General features: G+C 40.0%; 2 protein-coding genes across 9 annotated transcripts in view; one reads left to right on the top strand and one right to left on the bottom strand.

The window, feature by feature from the left end:
• Positions 1-3,450, top strand: part of LOC141774469 (mitogen-activated protein kinase kinase kinase kinase 3-like) — a 56,297-nt gene extending 52,847 nt beyond the window's left edge. For all 8 annotated transcript variants that reach the window (XM_074647159.1, XM_074647156.1, XM_074647157.1 and 5 more), the window contains one exon: positions 44-3,450. The gene's annotated coding sequence lies outside the window, so the exon portion shown is untranslated. The remainder of the gene's footprint in view (positions 1-43) is intronic.
• Positions 1,936-20,852, bottom strand: arhgef33 (Rho guanine nucleotide exchange factor (GEF) 33). The gene is made up of 17 exons (XM_074647163.1): positions 20,626-20,852; positions 16,931-16,974; positions 14,691-14,855; positions 13,360-13,481; positions 12,894-13,039; positions 12,655-12,759; positions 11,940-12,066; positions 11,041-11,173; positions 9,046-9,153; positions 8,674-8,766; positions 7,670-7,818; positions 7,476-7,559; positions 7,017-7,189; positions 5,780-6,237; positions 5,472-5,696; positions 5,104-5,249; positions 1,936-4,806 (listed from the first exon to the last, which is right to left on the bottom strand). Exons 1-17 carry the CDS (start codon positions 20,675-20,677, stop codon positions 4,677-4,679), a joined length of 2,460 nt encoding a protein of 819 aa, XP_074503264.1. The 5' UTR covers positions 20,678-20,852; the 3' UTR covers positions 1,936-4,676.
• Positions 20,853-20,913: the final 61 nt, after the last annotated feature.

Below are 20,913 nucleotides of genomic sequence, written 5' to 3'. Positions count from 1 at the left end.
GAGCAGGTCTATGACCGTACACCATAGTTTAGAGACCCAACAGGATCCACCAAGCGCACTGTCCTATTTGGAGACGTTTTTAAATTTTCATCGCTGTGACTTTTTTTAAAGACCTACATCTGTACAGGAGGTCACTACATGCATGTAGATGTGCACTGTGTAGGAGAGTCTACATGTGGCAGTACACTACCAGTCTTTACAAGCTGTGACACTAGAGGTTGCTTCAGAGGACGTGGACACTAGTTTAGATGAATTTAACTGAGACACCATCGCTAAAGCTGAAATCTTAACAGAGCTGAGGGTTCATTTGTCCGAGTGGATCACTTCCCAGAAGTCCGTTTTTTATTCATTTCATCATTTTCTCCATAGAAACACAGGTATAAGCTTATAGGTGAACCAACCAGCTACGAGATATACAGTATATATCCAAAAGAAACACAAGAGTAAATACTTCAAATACTACAAAGCTGGAATCTAATTGACACAACAGGAGAATACATTTCAGCGCTGTATAGATGTCACTAAATGCTACTACGGTGTTTTTAAAGGGTCATGTCGCACATGTTGGGAGACAATTTAAGAAAAGAATGTAACAGCTTTGTAACTGCTCAGAAAGTGTCACAATCTTTTTTTCACCAACATGCCAGCATGTCGCTCCTTCAAACGTTCAGCGACAGGAACCGCACCAACGTCCCCAACGACACACTATTTCACTACGTTTTCATGGGTTTGAAACGGATCATCTCACTGGATTCTAGCTCCTGATGCTTTATTGCACTGTTGTGGTGAAGTAGCTAAAAACAAGCGTAGTCTAGTTACGTGTAGAGAGCTTGAATCCACTTTTTTTATCGCCTGTGCAACACTTTTATTGTGTAAAATACCCACAGAAGTGTTGCTTTGCACCTAGAAAACAAATGTCAGAAATATGAATCATATAAGACATAAAGACACTTAAATTGCCATGTTAGTAAGTTTGGAGTGGAAAATGTTTTCCCTAAGGTGGTGCCTTTCATAGGACTCTGATTGCTGTTAATCACAACCGCAGATGAGCGACTTCAGCCACGTTCATGCTAATACACGTGCTTCTAGCCAACACCCGTTAATACAAATGTTAGTTTCAGGGCTGAAACCAAGTTTCATTCACCACAATCAGGTTATTTAACACATTTGTTTTTATCAATTTGTGCATTCAGTGTCAAAATGATGGTAGCACTACCAAGTATATACTCAATAGCTTCACATTGACATCCTCAGCCATTAAAAAGGTGCAGTGTGTAGGATTAGGCGGCATCTATTGCATTGAGGTTGCAGATTGCAACCAACTGAAATTTCTCCTGTGTTTCAAGTGTGTAGGTAGGAGAACGACGGTGGCCGACGCGGAAACGTGAAAACGCGAATGAGCTAATCTAGACCCAGGGTTTGGTTTGTCCGGTTTGGGTAACTGTAGAAACGTATTTAGTAGGGCTGTCAATCATTTAAAATATTTAATCGCGATAATCGCATATTTATCTGTTCAAAATGTACCTTAAAGGGAGATTTGTCAAGTATTTAAAACTCTTATCAACATGGGAGTGGGCACATATGCTGCTTTATGTAAATGTATGTATTTATTTGTTATTGGAAATCAATTAACAACACAAAAAAATGACACATATTGTCCAGAAACCCTCACAGGTACTGCATTTAGCATAAAAACATCAAATCATAACATGGCAAACTGCAACAGGCAACAACAGCTGTCAGTGTGTCAGTGTGCTGACTTGACTATGACTTGCCCCAAAACTGCATGTGATTATCATAAAGTGGGCATGTCTGTAAAGGGGAGACTCGTGGGTACCCATAGAACCCATTTACATTCACATATCTGGAGGTCAGCGGTCAAGGGACCCCTTTGAAAATGGCCATGACAGTTTTTCCTCGCCAACATTTAGCGCAAGTTTATATGACATGGTTGGTATCCCATTAAATCAAATGTTAGTTTCAGGGCTGCAGCCAAGTTTTATAAACACAATCAGGTCATTTAACAATAAATATGGATTCCTTAGGTTTTCTAGTTTCATATGATGTAGATATCTTCCCTCTAGCTTTAAAACTGAGCCCACTAAGACCTCTGAAAGACGGCGGCCCGTCAAGAGATTTATTAAAAATCGCATATTGCGTTAAAGAAATTAGTGGCGTTAAAACTAATTTGTTATTATCACGTTAACTTTGACAGCCCTAGTATGCAGATATAAACGGCTCATTCTAAGGTAACGAAAACAGCGATTCTTATTTTTAGGTGATTATACACAAAAGAAAAATATTCTATTTCTGCCAATAGATCCCCCGACGTGCTACACACTGTGCCTTTCACATTTGATTAATTCCTTTATCGGTTTTATGGAGAAAAAAAATGTATCACACATTCCTTTACATTAATAATCGGTTGATGTCAAAAAACATAAATGTTACATTTTTAGATGTAATGCCAAAATATGTCGTCGAACATTTTTATGGCCAATTTTTGATCTAGTTTACTTCGTGGTATCTCCTAGATGTGGGGATAAAAAACAATTTGTCTGGTTGTAAAGACAGCCATCAACAGCGTATAAGGTTAGTGTTACAAAACATGTTCTCTGAGTCTCTTGTTAAAATGTCTTTGTCCTCTCAGTTGACGTATGATCAGAAGTTTAATCGATACAAGTTACTAAAACACACAAAGACAAACTGAATGAGAGATTCCACTGAAAGGCTTTCTTTGCTTCCTAAAATACACACTTGCTTTGATTTTATTTTGAAATATCACATCTCAAGCTCAAGAACATCCTGTATCATCGCTGCACATCTAAAATCATGTGCTGATTTATTTAAAAACAGACGATACAAGCAACTCTTAAAATCTCATACCGTTTATTTTCTGTGGGGTTGATAACTTTTCGGGGAGGAACTGTCCATTTTGCAGAAAATGTTTCTGTGGGATTGAATGATGCTTCCATGACTCCTAATTTCTGCTTAATCTATAATCCCCTGAAGCAGGCGCCAACATGCTGAAATGTCAAAAAGTCTGTTTGTGTTTAATGAGCTCAACTACTCCGGGGTCAAATCACGTGGACACCAGATATGTGGATTTTCTGAATGTCACGGAAAAGAATAGTACATTGGCGTTAAGATAATTTTCCCGCTGGTGTCCATGTGGTTGATTAAAGTGAACACCGGTGGAGTTATTCGCAAAATCAGTTTAATCCTGCAGGACTCCTCCCAATATACAACATAACGGTCTCCTCTGTTCTGTCGCTATTACATCACCTTTGTCTTTTTGTTTTCATAATGCAATGCACACGTTATGAAATGTATATAGTGTAAAATAAAAATGGGTTTGTTTTACATACTGTATAATTGCCTATATTTTGTTTCAGAAGTGTAACAGATTTATGAGATGACAGGTTAACACATTAAAAAGAAGGAACTCAACCATGCTGGTGTGTTGTGTTTTTTTTCAAATCTTAACGTTCAGCAACAGCAACAACAACAACAACAAAAACAACTCCTTTCAACACGGTTAAATGGATAAATACATAACAAGACATTTCTGATTCTTATATCTAATGTTAGTCCTTTTAATGAGTTAATGATGATAATATAACGTGTGTCTCAAGTCAAGTCGTTTAATTTCCAGTGTGGATCTTTATTGAACCTCTCTTGATCGTCACAGTCATCTCTTAACAAAACAATTCAAGTTCAATGCTCAGAAATAACAAAGAGACACATTTACTGTTTAAAGGTCCCACATCATGCTCGTTTTCAGTTTCATGCTTGTATTTTGTGTTTCTACTAGAACATGTTTACATGCTGTAATGTATAAAAAAAAACTTTATTTTCCTCATTCTGTCTGTCTGAATATGCCTGTATTTACACTCTGTCTGAAACGCTCCATTTTAGTGCATTTCAATGGAATTGCATTGCTAGGCAACAGCTTGGGTCCAGGCGGGGAGCGCTGTAAAACTGCGGCCGCGAGCCACCTTCGCCCTGAGGCTTCCCAAGCCGACCTAGAGCCGGTCGCGAGTCGCGACGCACCGCCTCATACGCGGGACTCCCCAGCCTGCCGTGTGTCGCTCATACCCTCCAGCTGGCTGTTAACGAGGGTCTTTTGGCACAGAGAAGTACTCGTATCGGTACTCGGCATCGGCGAGTACACAAATGTAAGTACTTGTACTCGGTCTGAAAAAAAAGTGGAATCAGTGCATCCCTTGTTGGGTTTGCACAGATTTGAAAGACGGAGTGCAAACAGAAAAAACAAGGCAAAGGAGTTTGTTGTCTGAAAAACGTTTAGGAAGTGGAGGTAGAGCCGAGCTATTTACAGTATGGGGATGATCAAACTACGCCCCCTAGTGGTCACAGCTGTAACCACATCAGCATTGACAAAAAAAGTCAAGTTTTAACCTGTGTCATTTTTCTGGGGGCAAAATAACACAGAAAAAAAATAATGTCAAGTGCTTTCCCTCAGTATGAAGGTCTGGGGCAGGATTTTATCTTTAAAAAAAAAATCACATTTATATTTATAAATGATGTAAGAAAACGTTGCTTAGCTAAATGGTACAGCATTTATATAACAGTTTTAAATGTAAAACAACGTCTTCTGTTTGTATGTATGCTTAAACATGCATGTATTACACTTTATATTCAGTCTAGAGTGGTGTTCATACAGCTGTGCCACGGTTTATCTCCACATGTACCAGTTTGGTGTTTTTCCCCGGTGTCTCGTGTTCACCGTTGTTTTGGTTTTCTGCAGATTTCTCACCTCCCTTCTCTTTCTTCTCATCACCGCTCCTGTTAGAAAGGAAGACGGTTTTAGAAATCTTGTTGTGTAACTCCTACTCCTACTGTACGAGTATAGATCGTTTGCGATGTAAAGCCAAAGCTCACGATTTATGTGCTCACACTGTACGGTCCGATTGTCAAACCACAACCTGAGTGCTCACATTGTACGCATAAAATAGAAAAAACAACACTGCCAATTCGGTCCAGAAACGGGCTAAAAATCCTACAGTGTATTCTCAGCTTAACCTCTTTTCACCATCAGTCAAAGCTGCGACCGTATCGCGCCATTCATGTGCATATTCTTACTTCTTCTTGAAGAGTTTCTTGAACGAGCTCCTGAAGCCTCCTTTGTCCTGCTTCCGACTCCTCTCGCTGAAGGGGGTGTGGTGGTTATTCTCCTCGGTCCCGCTCCTCCACTTTGACTCGTCCCCCCATGTTTGGAACCCGGAGTCCTGGTGAGGTTGAAAAAACCACAATACACTTATTTCAATTATGCTTGATTGCATTTGGTAACATTCATAGTGTCTCTGTGCTCGACTTTAACCTGACACTGAATGTGGATTGGTATACAGTAGGAATGGCCCCACGATACGATATTATCACGATACTTAAGTCACGATACGATGTTAATGCAATTTATTGTTTAAGATATATTGATTTGTTGAAAAACCCACAATGCTGAGCAACCCATGAGGATCATCGCTCTGTTTGTCGACCTCCACTCTGTTCCCCAGGGGGCTTTGGACCTTACGGGACGGGGTGGAACACCCTTTGCTGCCTTTACTGCCCTGGCGCTCCAGCTTGGCATGGCTGCCCAGTCCCAACCTTTGGAGGTGGTCTGATGGAGGACCGCCCTCCAGACCACTCACTGTGTTGTCCATCTGCAGGCCGTTCAGTGACTAGACAGCAGAGAAGACGTACACGTTGATTTTATGTAACAATGATTTCAGAAGAAGTTCTCTATAAGCACCAACATGCTCACCTTGCTCTTCCGCTGGCTGGACTGAAGGGAGCGATGCTGATTGTGGCGCATCATCACAGTTTCGTCCGGAGATACGCATCCTCGGTTGAGCAGTTTGTAACCGTTCCCGTGGCTTCCGCCGCTGCCAAAGATATCACGGGGTGTCGACACATTCGCTGCCATCGCGTGATGTGGTGCTGAGGGCGCTTTGGGGCACTTCACAAAGGCGATGTCGATGGAGGAATCTGAAGAGGCGGAGGAGCAGCGGTCGAACATGGAGACATCGTGAAGGGAGCCCCTCTCCTCGTCATAGAGGCTCTCCATCCCCGGAGGGTCTGGAGGGAGAAGGAACTCTCCGAGGGCATCGGCCAGAGCAGAGCCCGGTTGAACCTGGCGGAATTCTGCAGGTCTTGAGGGCAGGTGATGCTGGCACGGCATGGGCCTCTCAGACACCTCACTCTCTGGGATACTGCCAAGACCTGAAAGTCAAAGGTTGGATTACTGGTTGACCGATGGGGCTCCAAAAGCATTTAAGTGACATGTCTGTTTCTGCTGAATCCCTACATGGGATACACAAAGTGACATGGTGGGACAGATACCTGGGTGCTAATTTCATTGGGGGTTATATTTAAGCATATTTAGATTCTATCCATCTCCAATTTCCTCTCAAGATGTAATGACTCGGCAGACCTTCCTTGACCTGTGTTGGCAAGCAGTCACCCTATTGTCATTCATACCAGCTCCAGGCATTTGAATATGGCCATTTGGGAGCATTTACTTAACTATTTTACGTCAATGCCTAACCTTAACCATCTCGCGAGAGTTTTGCAATTTGCGTTACCTTTTAGACATGACCGAAATAATACCATGGTGGTCCACCGTAAGGGGAGGGACTTCACCTCTATTTAGTGTCGAAACGCAATGAATCGTACAAATCGGGATAGCAACGCACACTTTCAGATTGTCTTGGGCTCGATTGTACACACTTAAAGTGCTGGAAGTAGCTATGTGAAGAATGAAAAGAGAGAACTTGCCTACTTTCTCATGTTTAGACAACTGGCAAATTGGTGCGTAAAGTGGTGCGAGCTGGTCGGATTGCGAGCTTCAGAAAGTTTGTTTTCAAATACTGTTTGACAATCTGACTACTGACGCCTCCCAAGATCATCCTTATAAAATATAGTAGCATTCCTGTCAATGCACCAAAAGTATTTTATCAAACAGAAACCACAGAGAGATTATAATCAGAAGCTCCTGTGACCTGATGGTCTGTGGTTCCTTGAGTCCAGGTCGGGGCTGAAGAACGGCAGCTGGGAGGGCCACTCTGTGTCGTAACAATGAGTTTCAGCATCCTGGTCCCAATCCTGGAAACGATGAGACTGTATCTGCTCCAGGAGGCGCTGCTTGCTCTGCTTCACCTGGTTGGCGTGTTCTCTGTGAGGGATAGACCATTGATATAAGCGGATTCATCAACCCTGTTTCCAGGCAGGATGTTCTCATACATCCTTCATAGCTATACCTATGAAAAGTAACTGTAATTTGTATACAGTACATCCCACGAAATCAATGCAATGTAAGATATCATGCAAACCGTTGTATGGGGATATGTTGTTCCAGGCGCAGCAGGAAAAACATCTGATAAACCCACTGTTACTGCTACCTGTCTACCAACAAATAAGAAGTTAACCACTAGGTAGTTCAAAATGTAAAAAATACTCACAACATGGCACAAGGGTACGGTGAGCCAATGTTGTTAGCTTGAATCCCACTTTCCACTGTCTTTAACAGTTGCTTCATCGTAGACCTGCAGAGCAGAACACCTCATATTGTCAGGTACAAACAGTGAGAACAAGTCTTGTTTAACCTCTTAAGCATGCATGTCATGTTATTGTTTTGTAGAGTGGTAGTCCTGACCTCTTCACCTCCTTGCGGTTGTGCAGCAGAAGCTCCTGGTTGTGCTGGAGGAGGTGGTGGTACTGAGTCGTGAAGGACCTGAACTGCTGGATGCTCACCAGCAGCAGGTAGTAGTCTGGATGCTCTGCGGTCGTCTGCATCAGCAGACCCTGCACACACATACACAGATATACGTACTTATTTATGTTCACACATCTTTGAGCAGATGCTGTCTTCAGCATCGATGTGATATTCCCACACAAAAAAGAAGTTTATTGAAGTGTGCTATTAGTATACTTTTTTAAACTTAAACTAAGAGAGTATACTTTCAGTTTACTTTTTATGTACTTATCAGAGATATACTTAACAAAATTATACTTTAGTATACTTGGCTTATACCAACAAGTATACAGAAAAGTTCAAGTATACTTGGCTTATACTGAAAAGTTTACAGAAAAGTATATTTGGCTAAGTACTATAAGTTCACTTAAAGAAAACGTACAAGTGTACTTGCAGTAAAAACTATTAAACTAGTTTACTGAGAGTATACTACAAGTATATAACCAGTAAACTAACAGTATACCTATAAATTCACATGTTGTGTAGTTCATATTATAGTTGCAGTACAAAATACAACTTGGATATAAACTAGTGGTGTACTCAAAGTTTACTACTCCTACATTTAAACTTAAAAGTGTACTTTTATAAACTAAAAAGTGGGCCAATTTAGTCCCAAGAAGTATTCAAGTAGTACACTTACAAGTATACTACGAGTACATCGATATTAGTATACTTATTACATAAAGTATACTTGGGATTATACTTGAATTAGTTTACGACATAAAATAAAGTCATACATACTTTTTGTAAGGGTTAAACTTTGTGTTATTTTTTCAGTTTCCGCTCTATTATCATGTTTCTTTCTTTATGTATCATCTCAATTTTTAAATGGTTTTTTTAGAATTTTTTTATTTTATTCTCTATAAAGGGCATTGCAGTATTGCTCTATGTATCTATAATCTCACCTGCAGCAGCAGCAGGTACTCAGGGATCCTCTGAACTGGCTGGAGGAGCAGAGTGTGGAGGGACGGTCTGGATTCATCTCCCATTATTTCACTCTGATAAAAGCACCGCAGCAAAAAGGCAGCACAGGTCGACCAATCAGGATGGAGGGGAAAAAACAGTCAGTGCAGCAGGTATGAGCAACGTGACTTTATTCAGCTGTGTCTGTAGCTACTGTACACAAACTCTCTGGTATGAGTCACAATAAATGTCCTTCTTCTCCATCTTTTCATGCCCTTTTATCACATCATGTCCTGCCTGCTCTGTTACATTCATGTCACATCACCTCCTGTCCTGATCTCTCCTGAACTATCTCTCTTATCCTTTTGTGTTACCTCCAGGAAGGCAGAAGATTTCATGGAGCTGGAGGCGAGCATGGTGACGACCGACAGACAGTCTGGAAGCTCCTTCAGGTAGGAAACGTAAAAGTCCAAGAAATCACTCTGTGGGGAGACGGAGAGGTATGAGAGAGACACCGTCTGGGTTTGCATGTTCATGCTCCCTTCACTGTCAGATATTCAGGTTAACCATTTCAAATGTGCTGTAAAATACCTATGAAATTAAAATTTTCAAGTAAACAAAATGTTCAAGTAAAAAAATATTAAAAAAGTGCAATAACAGTTTGATGTCGTATTCTGATATAATAAAAGTAAAAAACAGATAAGCTTGTTATCAGAGGATTCCTTCCATTATTTTCATTTATTTCCTTCCTCGGGCTCTTGGGCTCTTTATTATTATTATTTTATTAAATAGGTATTCCTACCAATAGTGTTCCTACCAATAACTTAATTTCGTCCCATAAACTCAGAGGCCACACATCGGCTTTAATAGACTCATTAGCTTCAGGGTATCTTTGCACTTTATTAATATTATAAAACACTTTTTAACTCTCAGTAAAGGATTTTGAATGCTTTAAACCCCTGGAAGTCCCTGGAACATTGAGTTTTTCACACTGCTGGCATGAATTGAATTCCTAATTTTGTCCCCTCAAATGGAAAAGGAAGTGCTGACATGCACTCACAGGGATTTATAGAAATAACTTGTTTGAATATATGAAAATTATGATATAAACATACCAATTAAGTTAAGGACTAGTATCGTTTTTTGGCGATGAGTTATGTTGTACAGTAAGAAGAAGAATCGCTCTTGTCTTTGTACTGTTTCCCAGCTCTCAACATGGCTCCGCTGGAATTTGACACTTCATTTAATGTCCTTCACGGCTGCCAAAATGATTCAGATTCATTATAAACGGACGGTCACAAGACCCGACCTTTTGACCCCTCCACATTAACAGAACTCTGGCTTGTGAACGTCAAGTTTTTGATTTACAAGTGAGTCAAATGTTCTTCTTGACAAGAACCAAATGAAAATCTCCATAAATGTAGAATACAGCTGGTATTTCTGTGAATATTTTAACAACCATATATAAAATATGTGGATCTCCAGTTTACTGACACAGACTCAACAAAGAGCTGATTCAACTCTGTGGTTATTTTGGAGGTTGTGGTTTGTGGTGGTGGTTGTGGTGTTGTGGTTAATTGCATTATACCAAAAGATTCCTTATTATATTTTGCCCACAGGGGTCAAAATCTTATAAAACAAAGTGACAAAGTGCAAACAAATTAAATGATCTGTTGCAAATGTAGGGATAGAGTGGTCACAAGCTGATCAGGCTGTGCTTTTCATTCAAGACGGGTCGTTATTTTTGTTTTCTTTTTTAAAATAGATTAATCCCTTGCTAGAAAAAGGGGAAAATTCAGCTGTACTCATTATACATTCAGTATTTTTATATAATGTAATTTATTTATTTTTCCTTATTCTTTTCCCCATTGCTTTTGCTATTATACTCTATTTTAAATAAAAAAAATTGTAATTTATATTCAAAAAAATAAATAAATAAAAATATATAACTTAATATATAGAGAAATAAATGAACAAATAAATGTGAAAATAAATGAAAATGCTTTTAATTATTTTCTTATATTTCATTTTGTTTTATATTTCCAAATTTTTTTAATCTACTTCTTTATTATTTATTATACTATTTTTTTTTCATTTATTCCACTTTATATTTCCATAATTATATTCTTATTCTTTTACAGATTTTTTCTTTTTTATAGCGCAGTGCAATAAAAAAGAATAAATCTGTAAAAGAATAAGAAATCGTCACTCCTATAACTCCATATAATACCAACACTGGTGCAGCAACCCAAGCTATCACAAGCATCTTCATGGGCTACCGTCTCGTAAAGTAACAAGTATATTTTCACCTTACAGTGAAAGACATACAGTAAAATGCACATTATTCAAATTCTGTGTTCGTGGTTTACCTCTTTGCTGGTGAGCCTCATAAACACATCCCCCATGATGCCTTGCCACTGGCACTTGAGCACACGCTCCTGGAGCGTATGGAGGAGCTCAAGGTGCTGCTGGATCAGAAACCTCAGAGTGCTGGGAAACGGACTAAACACATGAGCAAAGTATTGATTATCCTGCATGCTGAATTATTGATTATTAGTATCATGCATGTGCAGGATTATAGCCAATGTTATATACATTGGCTATAATCCTAATGTATACAACATTAGGATTATAGCCAATGTTATTTATTTATTTTACATAAATAAAAGAAAAGAGATGTGAGGTCTTATGTAGACTGAGCAGGTCAGTCTGATCAGGTAAATCAAGTTAAAACAAATGCAATCATTTACAAATACCATTTGACCCAGTTCAGCATTTGCACCTTTCCATTGGTGCTTGTGGTCATTGGGAACACGTGTGCTGGAGCTGATGCAGTGATTACATTAGCGAGCTGTGTGGAGTCTCTTATTAAAAGAGTATCCTCTCTTTCTCACCGGTGTTTATTACCTGCTTTTATTTGATTAGTTTATTTCCTGTTGTTCCCAGTGTACGCTCTGAAATTAGATCAGTAGCCACTCCTGGAATAAATCCAGAGTGTTAATCTGTGTGTGTGTTTATGTGGATGTAAGTGAGACACAAAGATAGAAATGACTGTGATGTTATTGAGTTTATGGCTCATAACATATCAGAGAGATCTCGGCGATGTCTGGGTCATTCTGTGTTTCCAAAGGTTGTGTGTTCACCTTCTTAAATGTGCATATTGTTTAAGTAAGACAAGTATTAAACTACCCTCTTATCCATTTTTGATGTCCAAGTAAGATTTTGAGATTGTCAAACTGAACTTGTCTTTGTGTGTCCGCAGTCTTACCGTTTCTCTTTAGAGGTGAGAGCTTCGGATCCATTAAAGGAGATGTTGGCCTTCAGTAACAGAGACAGGTGGGACACATAAACTCTCTCTGACTCCAGCAGCTCCAGAGCCACTCTCTGTCTCTTATCTGCACAGAAACAACAATACAAGTTTAAACTGAGTGACATATAAGTCATATGTGAACTGAACTGGCCCTCTGCTATTGGCTAGTCTTTGAAGCCTTGTAATGACTCTTATTATAGCGTGACATCAACTGAAGACAAGCCAACAGCAGATAACAAGTTCAGTTTTAATAATGAGTGGCAGAACATGATAAACATCTATGTAAGCGCTGAAAACAGGTGCAGCCAGGAAGTGTTTGCACGATTGTAGGAGGTTGACAGTGGACTATTCAAACAAGCATGTATTTATACACCACCACTATCCCTCCAGTGCTTGAAATAAAGCCGGGAAAATGTTCCATTGTGTATTGGTTTCCTGTTTCAGGGAAGGATGAGAGTGATTTTGGTCTTCTCGTCTGACTTTTGGCACAACAGCGAGAAGGTGTATTTCCCAAAATGTCAAACTCTACCTTTAATAAATGGGCGTGCATTGTGTGTGTGGTATTAGTGAGCAAGCTGTGAATAGTAGTAGTGACTTGTGGTGGTTCTAGTGGAAATAGAAGTGCAGCGGTAGTATTATTGTTAGTTTCATTAACATATATTGTATTTCTCACTGTTTTCAGTCTGGCTGTTGGGCATCTCTGTGTCGTCTCTGCTGTTCTTCCTCTCTCCTCGACAACCTCTCTGCAGCTGCTGAGCCTCCTGCTCAGAACTAGAGGCTGCAACACACACACGCACACACACACACACACACACACACACACATAAACGTGAGTAAATGGCTTTTATACGTCTGTCTTCTTCCCTTCTAGTGTAGTGGGTAGATGAGAATGACATTCCCACATAGACTCACTCTGCGTCGATGTGGTGCTCCTCTGTGGTGAGCTACTATGAGGCAGACTGGAAAAGAAGTGTTGAATAACACTGAGTTCTGGCTGGCCGGGCACACAGATGTGTTCATCCCCCGATGCTGCTAGCACATCTGCCTTGGAGCTCTTTCTGCATTTGGACCAATCAGAAGCTTAAAAACAACTTATTTTCCAAAATCTTTTTGATCCCTGCCAATAAGCATTTGTTTAGGGAGGTCAAAAGCAGCTCTGGAGCAATTTTGCATACGTGTGTGTGCACTTTAATGGCATTAGTAGGCATTCTAGAGGTAGGATTAAACTCTAATTATCTCTATATACAGATATAAATAATAAAAAAACAGCACATAAGTGAGAAGAGTGCAATAGTGCAACATTAAATAGAATTCTAATGTCTTTTTGTGGATGAAACAACAGTACAGTACATCCTCATTACGCATGTTTTAGCCCTACCTGTGTGGAACATAGAGGAAATCTTTGGTGTTTTCTGACTGCATCAGTTCTATCCTCTTCTGCACCTCCCTCTGTCTGCTGGACACGTCCTTTATGTGGAACAACGCCACATTCAGCTCCTCCTGCAAGCGGATTATAGCAAGGAATGGCATCAGTGTCGGTGGTTTATTTTACTCTGTGAGCAGCCAGGTCTGACTTGACCTGTCGCAAGTCTTCCCATTCTTTTTGAATGGGAAGTCTAAGAAGAAAGAAGGAAGGAAATGTCAGAAAATAGCCCAAAGCCCAAAGTGAGGCCTTTGTCTGACCAACCTTCCAAAAACCCCAAAATATGTAATTTACAATTATGTGAAATAGATAAAAGCAACAAACTCTCAAATCTGAGAAGTTGGAACCAGAAAATATTTGGCATTTTTTTCTTCTATTAATAATCATTTTAAACAGAATCAACTTTTGGAGAAACGCAACCCGACGTCACGCTGCGGTGACCAGTCACATAACCGGCGATCCAGAGCTGTACAACCCAGCCTTGAGGGAACAACAGACGTTAATCGTCACAGTTAATGGGCCATTAAAGTGTCTTCCCAATTGCTGCAACGTCTGATCTGGTGTGAATGCAGCTTTACACTATGGTCATTTGCCTAAAAAAATGTAAGACCATTGATTTATATTTTCATTAGTTTTGCAACCAAAATCTAAAGTTTTTCACGAGCCATAACTCCGTTTCCCTGGCAACACCTGAGAGTTTGCTAATTAATATCTGGAACAATCATTACCATCCCATGAGGTTGCAGGTATGCAATGGAAATGTTGTTCACTACTCCAGTAAATAGGACAAACCTCAGCTACGACTTGGTAACGGGAGATATTTCTAGCCCGCTCAGCTCATAGAACCCTTTTGGCTCAGCTACGAGCCAGAAAACTAATGTTATGCCAGCAAGATTCAAAGTCAATAACATTTCCTGCAGTAAATATAATTTGACAGCAAATGCACCGTATGAAAGTAAAAAACTCATGACGACACATTGTGTTATGAATGAATCACCCTTGTGTGGGTTGATGAAGTTAATGTGTTTGTGTCCGTGCAGATCAAATTTAATAAACACTAAATTAAACAGATGTTACAGCGTGGCTGACATAGAAGATACACATGCCTGTCACTGTTTCGGAAATAAGTAGTCTGAAACAGTCGGCTTCCTATCTAATAAATGAAATTAGTTTACAGTTCAAGTCAGATGTTCCAAATTATGTTACAGCGGCCTCTCCGCCACGCCAAGAATAGACTCTGTGTGTGTGTGTGTGTGTGTGTTTTCACTGCGTAGCGTCTCCAGCACCTTGAAAGTGTTGAGCGAGTTCTTGAGGCCCATTATCTTATCATCCACGTCAGTCTGATGGGCCTGGAGCTTCTCCTCCAGGCCGTGGTCCATATGACGCAGCTCGCACAGCTCCATCAGGGCAGTGTGGAGCCCCTCGCGCAGCTCAGCCACCAGGCCCTGCAGCTGCATCACAAGAAGCAAAGAACACATCATGTTTTCAGTGGCGTGTTTAGGGGGCGTTGTCTGCTCCAAATGAAAAGAGGAGAAAAATTATATGAAGAATTTAGATTTGATAAAGTTGAAATTTGTGCACCAAAGAAAGTCAGTATTCATGTTCTAATAGAGTTCCTTTAGTTGTTGGGTCCTTTTGCTGTTTGAGTTGTCAAACTATTTACTTTTAAATTCCCTAATTTTCGTCATTTGTTTAGTTATTTTAAGGCCATAAAGTCTAACAATTGATCTGTGAATGGACCCAAGAGGTGCTGCTTGCAGTGTTGTCGAAGAGCAGTATGGCTGCTTGTACCCGCCAAGTGTGAAGTTGGTTGGATGAATGGTTCTCGAGATATGGGAAGGACAGTCATACATACATACACAGACAGAGAATGCTTCCTTTATAGTTTGATGATGCTGCTACAGCGCCACCTATTGGCCAAATGGCACCAAATTTGTCATGATCACTCAAATATCATATCTACAAATGTCCACCAAATGTGGTCATAATAGTACAAAGCTTAAAGGAGATATGACATTTTTTGTAACATAAGCAACGTTGAGGTGCAGCTATAGCAAAACTGTATACAACATCAATAAAACGAAAAAGTAACTTTTCCGACTTGGTCCAGAGATGTTCTGTTCCAAATTTTGTGACGATTACTCAAAATTTGTAAGAGGAGTAGCAAAAAAATTAGATTTGGACGCAATTCAAAATGGCAGAAAATCAAGAATTTTGTTTCTAAGAGTTCTGGTTAAAAAGTTACAGTCAATAACGTAAAGTCTGTTGTTAAAGTGCCACGATCTGGCCAAATTGCACCACATTCGGCACTGCACTCCCTTGGGTCCCCAGCAATGCACCCGCCAAGTGTGAAATCGATCGGATGAACGGTTCCCGATATATGCAAAGGACACACATGGAAAGACAGACGGAGATTCTTTGCCTGGATCTTCTTCTATAGTAGAGAACATTTGCTTTCAACAGCCTACACTTGCCCTTCATCATCATTATTTCTAGTCCTGCTTTTTTCAAACAAATGGCATTTTCTCATCCTTTATTAATAAATCTTTATCCGCCTCCCTTTTTCTCTGCAGTTTGTCATTCACAGCTGATTGAATTCATTCAGCGGGGATAACTGAATCAGCTTATGGGAACATAGCATGGGTTGAAGCAGCACTATCTCATCAGTCTTTCCATCTCTCTCTCTCTCTCTCTCTCTCTCTCTCTCTCTCTCTCTCTCTCTCTCTCTCTCTCTCTCTCTCTCGGTCATGTGAAAGGCATCAGGCAGCAGACTGAATAGAGCATCTGTCCTGTTTGCCTTCTGCTCTCCTTCCTCTCTGATGCTATCTGTGTTCGACAAGCTTCTGTATGTCTTTACACTTTGGGGGTTGCAGATCCAAAGAGCCACGGCAGTATGAGTTCCTCATAAATCTCATTATTTAATTACATCGATTGCAAGTTAATGTTGTGGTTGGTTCCTTTTGAAAAAGTGAGTAAGAGTGTCCACTAAACTTTACAATGTTTATAAGTTCATGAGGACATAATGTGAGTAATGAGTGAGACTCATTCAGAACTCCATTTGAAAACAACATTTAATTTTTTATGAGTGTGTGTGAAACATGAACTTTAGGCTAAACGGCCCACATTTACTACGCTAGTTGCATCAGGTCAAGTAAATTATGAACACACTTGCACAATGCTTATGCCTGAAAAGATCCCGAGATGGTCACATGTCATGTGGTCAAAACTCAACAGTTTTCCCATGAAAAATTGCAAAGTAAATGTTATTCGATCGGCTCGTGGCAGGTTATTAGCAGCTTAAAAGCACAGTGAGTTTAGTAAGAGCAGCCAACACAAACACTTTTAAAATGTAGAACAGTTTAGATCTCTGCTCCTGACGGATGGAGGGAAGAGAGGGGAGGTATTATCAGCCTCCAGCCAAAGTGAGTTATAGCTCAACTCTACCAGCTGTATCTGGTAGGTTGATGAAATAAATATATGAGGTGTAAACCAAAAGGTTGTGTGGAAAAGAAGAGTTCATGATTACCTGAGCAATCTCTAGGGTAGCCCCCTCCACATGTTCTTCTGTATCTAAAAGAAAAAAACAAAACAAAAAAGGATGAATGGATGACACATTACAACACGTTCTCATCCCAACTCGTCACATACTGACGCTTTGTCAGACCCCTCAGCGTCACTTTTCGCTCGCAGTAATCACGTGCGTAATGTTGTGAATTAAACAAAAACACTTGCTTAGGTTCAGGCAACACAACTCCTTAGTTAGGTTTAAGAAAAAACAGCATGGTTGGGCTTAAAATTACGACATTTTGCCGTGAAAATGACACTGAACGTAACGCAAACAGCGGTCTCCTGGATGAAAGCCCTGTGGTGTTGGACTCATCCACCTCCCCTCCTGCCCTCCCAGTGTGTCTCTTTCGCTCTTTAGGCCATGTCACCACAGCACTACGTCACCACAGCCTCAACTGTTTTCATGCAGACTATGAAAAGGCAGTCTTGTAATTTCATTTTGACAGCAGGCTATTACAAAAATTGTCAGACTGATGGACACCCATCCACAAATCATAGCTACGCCAGCACGATGTGTGTACATTTGTAGATGTGCCAAAAAGTTGTTTAAATCCATGTTTTGTAAAATTACACATTTACACCTATTTGTTGTCGTGGCTATGAATCCTGTATGATAGTTTTCCTTAAAATATGATCATTTTAAGCCTCTGGTATGAGTTTAACATTTCCTATCTGGCAACGCTGCAAGTGACCAAAAGCTAAAAACATTTACATGCAGCATCCTACCACCTAATATATCATGTTTGTGGTCTTAAAGTGATACGAGTCATGGTTCAGATGTTTTGATCAAAGCAGAATTACAAGTCTCTGTGGTTGAGCGTGTGTGTCTGCATGTGATTTGTGAGAAGGAACAACATTTGCACCAGGGTTCATGACAAACATCTTATGCCACAGAAGTCAGGAAGGATGTGAGAGCGTCTCAGCAGTCATGTGAAAGTGCTACACATGCCAGTCCTTCTCAGAAGAGTGATTCATCCAGCCACGTGCAAGAAGGAGCATCATTTTACTGCTTATCTGTGGGTCTTCCTGTGACTTGTGGTTACTGTACGTCCACGAGCAGCCCCAGGAAGTGTCTCCTGTTCGAGTCATACAGTATTTCTGCTGATTACCAGCTGCTGGAAGGTTTTGAAGAGCTGTTGTTCGTGTTTACAAAATGATTGGACTGCTGCTGGAGGAAAGTGCTGCACAAGAGAGTTCCTATTAATGATGGATCTTTTACAGTACGGGACAGTTAACTGGTTGTATAAAAGCACAATGCTTGTGTTTGTTGTGGAAATGTCACAGGTCGAGGCTGGTGTCAACATTGCAGAGGGTCATCTGAATTACGTACTTTACATATATTATCATGCATAATTGACAAGGCAGTTCCTGCGTAACTGTGACGGAGCAAAATAAGGAACATACAGTGTCCAACAATGGAGTCTTTCTGTCTTTCTGCCAAACGTTACGACACATTTCCTCTGACAACTTGGCTTTGTGCTCGGCCTCAGTTGTTACAGGACAGAAAAAAGTTGGCGTTAAGATGTCAACATTAAGCTATACTGTCCCAGAGTGACCTCAGGCATAAAGAGAAAAGGGGTTAATTCATTACCAACCAAGACGATGAGGTTCTGTGATCAGAGCACTGATAGGAAAACACATGATGTACACTGTACATGGAATCCAGTAAACATTAATGTGTGAAAGGATTCATAATGTCTGAATAGTTATAAAGGACTGTTTGTTTAGTCTTTTTAAACACACTGTGTGTGGCTTTTCTCCTCGAACGATGAAGTTTAATTTTTCTTTATTAGTAGTATTTTATTGGAACATAGTCACATTTTGGTCAGTAAATCAAATGATAATAATAATAATAATAATAATAATAATAATAATATTCATATTAATAATGATAATGTAAAAATAAAATAAAATATATAAAAATCATAATATAATACAGATAAAATACAAAAAAAAACACAAATCAAATATAAATTCCTACATTAATCTGCACCCTGATCTTATATAATTTACAAGCAACCAATTTATTCTCAGACAGAGGTTAAAGTTTAAGTTTATTGATTTTCTTCTACTAGAGCTAGACTGATAAGTCACCCGGATCAATATTATTGGTCAATATTAGCTTATTACAGATATATCTGTGTCAGCGTACATCCAGACAGCTGATAAGTGACAATGCTTGTGAATATTATGTGTTTATTTATGTAAAAATAATATCAGGTGATGCATTGTCATTGGACCTTTTGTAACTCTGAAATATTAAAGGGATAGTTTGGATGTTTTGAAGTGGGGTTGTATGAGGTACTTCTCCATAGTCCATAGTGTATTACCTACAGTAGATGGCAGTTAGCACGCCCCCAGTTTGGAGAAACAGACAGGAGTACCAGCACGGGAGCAAAGCAGTGTACTGCTGTGGACGGTGGCAGCAGCAAAACATATTTTAGCCACCTAAAAAAATCAATATCACTTTAAGTGTACGCTATATTTAGAATATTTTCGCCGCTTTACCTCGCTGTCAGAAAGCCCTTTCCAACGGGGAACTAAAGCCGTTGTCTATGCTTTCTTCAAAGCCACCAGACTCCCTTGACAAAAACAGTAATTTTACCTCACAGAACACGGGAGTTGCTGGTCTACCGCTGCCTCAATCAGTTAGTTTGTTTGTGTTATTGTGTGACTTTGGTGTTTTAAGGGGTTAGTTGGGATTCACCAAAGCCACACAATAACACACACAGGAGTACATTGCTTTGCTCTCGTGCTGGTACTCCTGTCTGTTTCTCCAAACTGGGGGTGTGCCGACGGCCATACACTGACTATGGATAAGTACCTCATACAACCCCACTTCAAAACACCTGAACTACCCTTTTAATATCAGTGTTGGCCCCCAATATCAGGATCTGTCAGGCTCTATTTTTTGCTGCCATATTTTGCCAGACTGCTCCTGCTCCTCTTCTGCTCCATCCCTGAAAGTGAAAAGATGTGTTTTGTGCTCTTTGCAGAAGCAGATGTTGTGATAAATAGCCTGGCAGAATGGGAGAGTTGTTTTTTGTCTCCAAATACAATAAATGAATCACGCCATATTGAGTTTAAAGAAAGAACTGACAGGGACCTTTAAGATGATCTTATGAAGAGTGACATCTGCAATCAGATGAATTCTGTTGGTTCGAAAACCTGTTGCTTTTCAAATAATCCACAGCCATCCGAGAAAAGAAAACCTGATTGAACATTGTACGTGAGATCACTGCAAATACGGCAAATGTGTTTTCACACAAGATTGCTCTTTGGTACCTTTATGTCAAACAACATTTGTACAGTATTCTTCAGAGAATTAGTCTGATTTGCAGGTAGTTCTTTTTCAATCTGTTAAAAATGATAAAATAAAATATGAAAAACAAAAACAGTGCAACACTCGAATTTGCTGCTCTTTCTCTGTTTTATATCATTTTAAATTGAATAGCTTTTGGCCTTGGGCAAATCAAAGTTTGAAGACATCACCTTGGGATCTGTGTGGCTTTATAAACTAAACAATTCACTGATTAATGAAAGAAATAATTAACAAATTAATCCACAACTGTTACTTGCAGCCTGAGTACAAACCAACACCTTTTTCTCCATGTCTCTCAAGTTACAGCTCAAGCTTTTTGACTCCTGTTTTACCTTCTGAAACACCTTCTGTCGTGTCTTCTGATTCTGTTCTGCCATTCTCCATGTTTAGGTATCCGGTCCAGTCTGGTCCAGTATATCTCACAGCGGTCCGGTTCTGAAGTCCGTATCCAGCTCAAGATGACTTTGGTCTGCTACTCTGAACAACCCTGTCCTCTGCTGTGATCACTCGCTCTCTCTCCTCCAAAGCATGTGAGTCCTATGATTTCTCTTTCACACAAAAAGGCCCTTGTCTTCAGAGAGTAGAGGGACAGAAGGGAGAGATCAGGAGGAGAGAGAGAG

This window comes from Sebastes fasciatus, chromosome 9, assembly GCF_043250625.1.
Source record: "Sebastes fasciatus isolate fSebFas1 chromosome 9, fSebFas1.pri, whole genome shotgun sequence".
Taxonomy (NCBI): Eukaryota; Metazoa; Chordata; class Actinopteri; order Perciformes; family Sebastidae; genus Sebastes; species Sebastes fasciatus.
Note: the sequence above shows the minus strand (reverse complement) of the source record. Positions and strands in the feature narration are given on the sequence as shown.